Raw genomic sequence first — 9217 nt, 5'->3', positions numbered from 1 at the left:
GGCCCCCCCCCCCCCCCCGCCCCTGCGGTTACGCCCTGGCTTCTCCAGTCTGGGCCCTAACGCCTTGGTTTTGTCCTTTCACAAGTGCTCCCTCAGCGATGGTGGCGTCCTGAGTGCTGCTGCCGGCACTGACTTTTTCCACTCAGCATGATTTCCTGGGGGATTTGTCCAGGTTACTTCACGTGTCAGTAGTTCGTTCCTTTCTTTTCCGAAGTCAGATTCTGTGGTGTGGATGGATTACATCCGTCTAACCTTTTACTCTCTGAAGGACACCTGGCTGTTTCCAGTTCTCATCGGCTGCAGTAAAACCGCTGTGAATGTGTGCGTTCATCTTGGTTTGGACGAAGCTTTCCATTTTTCTGGGGCAAATGCCCACGAGCACGTTTGCTGTCACATGCTAAGTGCGTGTTTAGTCCTGGGAGAACTGCCAAAACTCTTTCCAGAACCGCTGCAGCAACAGTGCACAGCAGTGAGTCCTGTCCATGTCGTGTGGGCGATCATTCCCGCCTGTGGGTGTCAAGTGTGGTCTCCTTGTGAGTTGGAATTGCTGCCATTTAGTTTTGAGAAGTTTTACTCTTGGTGAATCCAGTTTATTGCTTTATCTTTTAGGGATTGTGCTTTGGCATCAAGGATAAGATGTCTTGCCTAGCCCTGCATCCTGAAGGTTTTTTTACTCAGTCTCTCTAAACTCTGCCTTTGATTCTGGCTGCTTACCTTGTTGGTTACTTGGGATTTTCTTACATGGGATCACGTCAGTTAGGAATGAATGTTGCTGCTGCTTTCTGACCCTGACGCCCTTTGTTAACCTCCTCTTGCTCTGTCACTCCGGCCAGAACCTTCAGAATGATGCATGCTGGTAGCGAAGGCAGGTGGCTACAGTTCCGACCTCTGAGAGGAACACTGCCCTTTCCTTCTTCATGCGGACTCACGACAAGCTGGTACCGTGTGTGCGGGCTTTCCCACACCAGGCAGGTCTCCAGCTCTCTGTGACACCGGCTGGGTGTCCCACAAGTCACCTCAGTTCCGACACTGTCTCCCTGGACTTAGGACCAACCCCACAGGTCAGGGGCTCGGTCCCACAAAACTGCCCCCACTGCAGACGTCAGTCTCAAGCAGAGGGTCCCCGGGGCACACACAGCTTTGGCCGATGGGCTGTGAATTAGAGATTCCCACAGCCTCCTCCTCGAGTGTGGTAATCTGTTGGAACGCTCACAGAACTCAGGAACAGCCCAGTGCGCGTGATGCACAGGGCAGGGTCCCAGGGAAGGGCCGCGCGGCTTCGGTGCTCTCGCGGGGTGCGCCGTCCTCCCCGTGTGGGTGCTCACCCACCTGGAAGGTCTCTGAACCCCGTGGTTCAGGGATTTCTGTGGCGATGTCGTCACGTAGGCATGATGCGATATTAACTCACTCTAACCCTCTCTCCTCTCTGGAGGATCAGGTAGGACTGAAAGTTCCAAGCTTCTGACGGTGCCTTTGGGTTTCTGGTGACCAGCCCCATCCATCCAAGAGTGCATCCAGAGTCCCCTCCGGGGCTGCGTCAGGAGCTGGGGGCCGAGACCAAATACCCATATTTTGTTATATCACACTATGTAATCACATTTATCTTTTCTTGTTACTGTTAGAACTTATGCTTTTGATGCATAACAAAACTTTTCCCTGTTTCTAGGTACAGATCTGTTCTCTCCATTTTCCCTTGTCAACTTCGAGGTTTTCAGACCTCCTAGGACAGGCGTTTCTCAAACTCAGATTTGTGGATGAGCCACCGCAGGGCTCGGTGAGGCCCAGATGTGTGCAGCCCGCCTTCAGAGATGCAGAACGCGCAGGTCTGTCTAGGCCGTGGCCTGGGAGACCTGCCCCCGTGGGCTGCTGTGACCAGCAGGCGCCCCGCTCCTCTCGGCTCCTCTTGAGGCGGTGTAGTAGAGAGGTCCCTGTGGTGCCCTCCTCCGGAGGGGGCACCTGTCTCCCTGTGCCTTCACTGTTCTATTTTGTGATCTACGTTGCTGTTTGGGAAAATCTCTTTTTTCCTCTGCATTTTAGAAGAAGGTGGTGGAGGGGTGCCTGAGCTGCTCAGTCAGTTAAGTGTCTGACTCTTGATTTCGGCTCAGGTCATGATCTCACATTTTGGTGGGCGTGAGCCCCGTGTCAGGCCGCATGCTGTCAGTGTGCAGCCTGCTTGGGATTCTTTCTCTCTCTGTCTCTTTCTCAAAAATAAGTAAATAAAAATCCGTAAATTAATGAATGACCGTGTAATCATTTAAGAAGCATTTACCATGCTCGTACTGCCTGCTTCTGTCTCAGGGCACATAGTGGACAGACAGACAAAACTCTCCTTGCAGACACTCTAGGACAGAGGGACAGATAGTACCATCATGATGGGGTCTCTCGTGGAAGTTGATGGCGTAAAAGGACTGGGATGGGTAGAGTCTTGAACTTGACTGAAGCTCTTTCAGCATCCATGGTGTACTCATGGGCTTTCTGCTTTGGTCTGTCCATGAGGTTACATATATTTGTAGATCTTCTGATATTAAATGCATTTATAAGTGGTCCCGGACCAGGTCTGTCCAAACTGTGCTGGGAGGCCGAGGTTTTATAGCGAAGGGACTTGTAGTCCAGGGGTTTGTAATGGCCTTTCTGGCTGATATACTGAAAACAGGACCCATTTTCTGGTTTTTGCCCATTTTCTTTAAGTTTGTTCTTTTGAAGCTACTTCTAAGGCCTTTCTATCTTTAAACAGTTTTATTTTACAGCGGTGTATTTGTTCCTGGTGGATATGCAAATCTGTGTAATATTTTGGAATCTTGAGGAGTGTTTATCTTGTGCTTCTGGTTTTACCCAGTGTCCCCCGAGGCAGGACTGCAGCCTTGCAGGACTTTCCGCTCAGGAGAGGCAGACAGCCAGCATGCCTGAGCTCAGGGCAGACTCCTCTGTTCAGGGTTTGGCCTTGTCTAGACTTTAACCAACTAACTTCCAGAATTAGTATCTGAGACATTTTCTTTTCTTTTCTTAGATTTAAATTTTTAAAAATGTTTATTTATTTTTAAATTAAAATTTTAAAGTATTTATTTTTGAGAAAGAGAGCACATGTGTGCATGAGCTGGGGAGGAGCAGAGAGAGAGGGAGACACAGAATCTGAAGCAGGCTCCAGGCTCTGAGCTGTTAGCACAGAGCCTGATGCAGAGCTCAACTCCTGAGCCGTGAGATCATGGCCTGAGCCAAAGTCGGAGGCCTAATCGACTGAGCTATCCAGGTGCCCTATCTTTGTTTTTATTTTGAAGTAATCTCTTTATCCAACATGGGGCTTGAACTCACAACCTTGAGATCAAGAGTAGCTTGCTCTTCCGATTAAGCCAGTCAGGCGCCCCTAAGACATCATTTTACATTTAATCTGTTTGACCTGAAATCTTTGTCCATGAAACGAAATGATTTTCCCTTGTACAGCTTTCCATGGACCACGTGGAGAAGTGGTAACCGTGGCGTGGGTCGAGTGACAGCCACAACCTCTGACACCGTCTCCTCTGTTCACAGAGATCTCTATGGCAGCCGATGGAGGCTCATCGGAGAAGCAGGGAGGAGAGGGCCCCGTGGCCGCCGACAGCGAAGCCAACGGGTCCTGTGCGGAGAGCGAGGCGAGTGATCACGTGACTATAGCGCAGCACACTCAGGAGACCACGGCGGGCAGCCCGCAGGACGGTACCAACAAACTAGCTCGGATAGCCGAAAATGGGGTTTCAGAAAGAGACAGTGAAACGGGGAAGCAGAACCACGTCAGCGCAGACGACTTCACACAGACTTCTGTCGTCGGGAGCAATGGGTACTTCTTGAGTAAGCCCCCCCCGCAGGAGCAGCCCATGCGGATTACCAGCACTTTGGCTTCCTCGCTTCCTGGTCATGCTGCGAAAACCCTTCCCGGAGGCGCCGGCAAAGGGAGGACTCCCAGTGCTTTTTCTCAGACGCCGGCTGCGGCGCCGGCCAAGCTTGCGGAAGCGAGTAAAGACCCGGAGGACAAGAAGCCCTCCGGCCCCTCGGGCCCTGGTGCCGACGTCAAGGTTCACAGGGCACGGAAGACCATGCCAAAATCCATCCTGGGCTTGGTAATGCGTCCTCGTCGGGATGGGGCTGTTCTCGGGGGTGTCGCGCTGTTTCCTTCCTGTCCGTGTTCGCTTTTGTCGCGGTGACGGCAGACGGGCTCTGTGCATGGGAGAGAAAGGCCAGTGCATGGCCGTGGCCGCCCAACACGTGGTTGTCTGTGGGCCTGGGGAGCTGAGGAGAGGCTGCTGGCAGGTCAGGCGTGAGCGACCCGGAGACGGGCCCCCCCAGCCCGCCTTCTGGGCTTCGTGCTGCTTCTGGGCGTCCGCGGGCCCACCGAGGCGAGACGCGTCAGACGCTTGCACGGGGACCCGCTCCTCCTCTGCCTCTGGCCTGGGGGCTTGCATTCCAGCGCAGGAAGGCTGAGCACTGACTCGGCAGAGAAGCAGTCGTGAACTTGGTTAGCTGCTTGGTGTGACAGAGGGTAGGCAGGAGGGACACACTGAAGACACACCCTGTTTTCCTGTTAGGCCCCTGGGAGCAGGGAACAGGCAGTGAGAGTCCAGTGTCATGCTGGGTGAGGTGGCTTTTGCCACCAGCGAGTGTTCTGGACCCACGTGTGCTGCATTTTCTCAGAATGTCCACAGTCCTGTTTTGGCCTCCCAGTTCCAAGTTAATCTAGCTGGGGCCGAGTTCCAGGTCTGTAGATGTGTTTCCTTGGGATTCCTTGTACTTGGCATTGCTCGTGAGTCTGCCTGTTCGTCATTAGTGGGTCATGTGCCATTTCGTCTCCACAGCCTTTCAGGGTTGCGTGAAGAGGCCTGTCTCCGAGGGCCCTGTCCCTGTGCGTCGTGTGCCTTTCCTCAGCTCTAGAAAAACGCGTTGTGCAGCTTTTCTTTCTGTGGAGTTCTTGACGTGGACATGGGGTCTTCTGTCTCCTTGGACGGCTCCTTGGTGTGTTTTCCAGCTTTGATTTCTTCTTTAGCACTTCACTTTCTTGCTGTTCATTCTGTATCATGATGGACTTACTTTTGACAGTGTTTTGCATACCTAACATCTCCAGTTAGTTTATTTAGTTATATTTTGTCTTCGCCTTCAGAAGACATTCGTTAAAAATCTTTTATAGTCTTGTTTTTTATTTTATTTTGTGTTTATTTTATTTTTGAGAGAGAGAGAGAAAGAGAGCGCGGGCATGCAAGTGGGGGAGGGGCAGAGAGAGAGGGAGACACAGAATCCGAAGCAGGCTCCAGGCTCCGAGCTGTCAGCACAGAGCCCGACGCGGGCCCAAACCCATGAACTGTGAGATCATGCCCTGAGCCAAAGTCAAACACTTAACTGATTGAGCCACCCAGGTCACCCTTATAGTCTGTTGTAAGTCCTGTTTCCTTAAGTGGGAGTCCTGTTTGGACTCAGTGCCTCCTGTTTGTGTGGATTTTTCTCCCCGGGGCTGTACTCAGCTCTATTTCCATGGTTCTGTATTGCCTGGCTGCGAACTCGGTTGCATTTCCTGTGGCCTGCCTGCAGTGATTGTGGGGAGCCCTGGGCACCCCCTGGGGCTGGACTGCTGACCACCCCGTGCTGCTGGGCCCCCACAGCTGCCGCGGGATTCCTGCTCCAGGATTGCCGGGGCTGGGCATCCCCTGACTCCCGTGTCTCAGTGTGTGGGCCTCGCCCCTCGCGGGCCCCTTGGTTTCCACCTTTTGTGGGTATCCTTGTGTACATTCCAAAACTTAAAAAAAAAAAACTTTTTAATAATTAGGAATTCATAGGAAACTGCAAAAATAGTACAGTGGGACCCCCGTATGCCCTTCACCCGGTCTCCCCCTGGTAACATTTTGCACGGCTAGAGCGCAGTGTCAGTTTCTGTGAACACCCAGCACCAGTTTCCCAGTGTCACCTCCCCTGCCCTCTGTGTCCCCAGCCCCCGTCCTCCGTCTCCGCAGCCACGTCATGTCAGGTGTTCTGTAAGAAGGTGGGAACTTGGGAGGCTCAGTTCCTGTGAGACCGGCCATGTTGTGTCAGTGGCCCCTTCCTGTTCATGCTGAGGCGTTTTCTGTGGTGTGGATGGTCCCAGCTGAACTATTCACAGATTGAATGGCTCTTGGGGGTTCCCATTTGGGGGCTAATACAATAAAATTGCTCTGGACATTTATGTAAGAAATTTTTTTGGAGAGAAATTTTCATTTCTCTGGGTTAAATATCCAGGAGTACAATTGCAGAGTCATGTGTTACTTAGATATTTAGCTTTTTAAGTTAACTGCCTAACCAGATTGCAGGCGGGCTGTGACATTTTACAGTCCCAGGAACAAGGTACGGGCAGTCCGGCTTCTCCTGTCGTGGCTGGCCTTCGGCATTGCTGTAGCTGTGGTTCCTCCTCGTGCTTGGTGATGTTGGACCTCTTTTCCTGTGCGTATCTGCCCTCCGTGTGTCCTTTTTGGTGAGTTGTCTCTCCTATCTCTGGCCCATCTCACAGCTAATTGTTTAGTGAGCTGTCGGAGTTCCGTGTGTGACCCTCTGCCGCGGGTCCGTGGGCGGACTTTTCTGTCCGTTCGAGGCTACCCTCTTAGTAGTGTTTTCCCCGGAGCAGAAGTATTTCCTTCCGACCCAGTCCACGTCGTCAGTGTTTCTTTCTTTTATGGCCTGTGCTTCTGGCATCATGCCTTCGAACTCTCCACCTAGCCCTGGGTTCCAAGATGTTCTGTATTTTTTAAGAAAGTATTTTATATTTAAGTGAACTTTAAATATGTGGTTCCTTTCTGGCGTGTGTACGAGACACCAGGTTTAGGGTGCTGTTCGTTATTTTTTGCCTGCCAGTTTGTGGCTCCCTACTGTCACTTTTTAAATGCATGTCTGAAATTTTATATTACTTGTTTATCTTCTTGAAATTGTACTTTTATTCTGTTCCTACTTCCAGGATTTTATTCCAGTGTACTTTTTTTTCTTGAGGCTCTTTTAGTGTCACTGTATCATATCTCTGTATGGAAACAAAAGGCAAATGAAATTTAATTTGAAGAAATTTCTCTGATCATGTGGGGTTATCCAAATGTGACTTGTGTGCCCAATTATTAGAATTGCTAGTGGTGTGCAGCTGATTCTCACATGTATCATTTTGGTCCGTTGTAAGGACAGAGGACAAAAGGCTTTGAGACTTTGGAGGCAGACTTCCTGAAGACACCCCTGCCCGATATGCACCCGGAGGCTTCATCTGTCCCTGGGCCTCCACGAGAGGGAGGGGGGCACAGTGACGCAGCCACAAGATGAGCCGCGCCGGGGGCTCACCCAAGTGCCCTCTGACATGGAGCCTCCTGGCTCCAGACCTGGCCTCTCCTGCCCTTGGGGTTCCCTGCTCACCCCCCAAAACCCAGTTCAGTCTTGTTTGGTTTTCTTAGGTGACCGTGTTTTATTAAAAATTGTGTTTTAAAAATCAGTCATTCCAATGATGAGTGTTGCAGCCTGTGACAATAAACCCATTTTCTTTGTTAAGAGTTTAAAACCAATGTCCCTTGGCAGTGCAGCCCCCTTTTGTTGGTCCTGTCAGAAAGCGCCAGCTCGGGTTCGACCTCTTCACTGTTTGCGCAGAGGAAGTGGAACCTTTCCCCTGCGTTATAGTGCTCGTTACTGTGTCCTGTGCTGCAGACCAGGACACTAGTCCAGTTGAATTGTGCCTCAGCATGGTGTCTCTGTCCCCACATCCTCCCTGTCCACTTTCCACAGCCACTGGCGTTCTCTAGGTCCTGGGGAAAAGATGAGGCCTTACTCTTGGAGCCCCCCGCCCGGTTAGAGAGGCAGTTCTGAGTGACAGGATCATGCGGGTCCTTGTTAGCTGCCCCTGGAGTTAAGTGTCTGGAGGGAGAGAACTGGCACTGAGCCCTCGTGGGCCCGGCAGGTGGCTCACAGGAGAGGCGACATGCAGAGGGGGCGGGGAGGGTCAGCCCTGCGGGGTCTGCGGCGGCGGGGCATGCGGCCTGGGGCGTGGGCCTTGCTCTCCGTGGGGGAGGCCGCAGCGTGCAGGGCGGGGCGTCACGGCTCCGGGACAGCCGCGGCGCCCCTCGGGGAGGTCAGATGCCGTCCTGCCTGCGTGGGAAGCAGATCTCGTCTCTTATCTTGTTTGCTTTTGTCTGGTAGCGGAGCCCTGGCAGAGTCTAGAATTTTCACCCAAGCTCAGCGCTCTTGTTTTTTTCTTTTCAGATTTTTAGAAATAACGTCTTAAAGATTTTGTGCCCAAGTGAGAATTATTCTCATATGACTCTTTACTCCTCAGGTTTAATATTTGCGTCCCATTTATGCATACTTTAAAATCATCTTCCGCATTTGCCTATATGAGCTGGTGGAGGCGGGCAGTCACTGTGGCTGCACAGTCTGTGCGATAGTTTGTAGAAGACAGAAAGGAACATGCTCTGACTCTTGTGTTCCTGCCTTGACTTCAGAGACAAACCTGGTATGTTTGAGAGGGACTAAAGAATTTTACCAAGCCTACAAGTTCACGTGGACAGGAACCTTGCTGCGGGCAGGCTAATTGTGGAGCGGGTGGGGACGAGGGCGGGGTGGGGGAGGAAGGAAGGGCGCCCCAGGGCTGCGCCGCGTCCCCGCCAAGCGACAAGCACAAGCACACAGGGTCGCTGCGCCCTGAGTGAGTCCCCCTGGGCTGTCAGCCACAGGCCACGTTCCCGAGCAGTTTCACCTTTAAGGGCAGGGGCATTAAGCACATTCACACTGTTGTGCGGACATCCCCCTTCCCCCCCTTGCCCCACCCATCCCCCCCGAATGTGTCCATCTTCCCAGATTGGACCCTGTCCCGCCACACACGGGCCCTCCCCTCCCCCAGCCCCACCCTCCCGCTCTCCGTGTCTGTGGCCCCGACTCCTCCGGGGCATCCTGAACGTGTCCCCCTGTGACGGGGCTGATCTCCCTCGGCTCGGGGCCTCCAGGGTCATCCACGCGTTGGCAGGTGTCGGGATCTCCCTCCTTTTCAAGGCCCGTCTTCTGTCGTGGGTCGGAGCACATCTGGTTGATCCGCTCCCCTGTCCGTGGTCCCTGGGATTGCTTCCACCCCATGGCTTCAATACTGCCATGAACCATTGTGTACAAATAGCTCTTTGAGACTCTGTTTTCAGTTCTTTTTTTTGTTTTTTAAATTTTTTTTAATGTTTTATTTATTTCTGATACAGAGAGAGACAGAGCATGAGAGGGG

The 9217-nt window shown here is 52.3% G+C and overlaps 1 protein-coding gene across 12 annotated transcripts in view; it reads left to right on the top strand.

Moving 5' to 3' along the window:
• Positions 1-9217, top strand: part of EHMT1 (euchromatic histone lysine methyltransferase 1) — a 138622-nt gene that overhangs the window by 62212 nt on the left and 67193 nt on the right. For all 12 annotated transcript variants that reach the window (XM_029920818.1, XM_029920822.1, XM_029920817.1 and 9 more), the window contains one exon: positions 3526-4091. In XM_029920818.1, the coding sequence (XP_029776678.1) occupies positions 3526-4091 (566 nt within the window). The remainder of the gene's footprint in view (positions 1-3525; positions 4092-9217) is intronic.

Source organism: Suricata suricatta, chromosome 13 (assembly GCF_006229205.1).
Source record: "Suricata suricatta isolate VVHF042 chromosome 13, meerkat_22Aug2017_6uvM2_HiC, whole genome shotgun sequence".
In the NCBI taxonomy this organism is placed as follows: Eukaryota; Metazoa; Chordata; class Mammalia; order Carnivora; family Herpestidae; genus Suricata; species Suricata suricatta.
The sequence above is the reverse complement of the archived record's forward strand: the minus strand, read 5'-3'. Positions and strand labels throughout refer to the sequence as shown.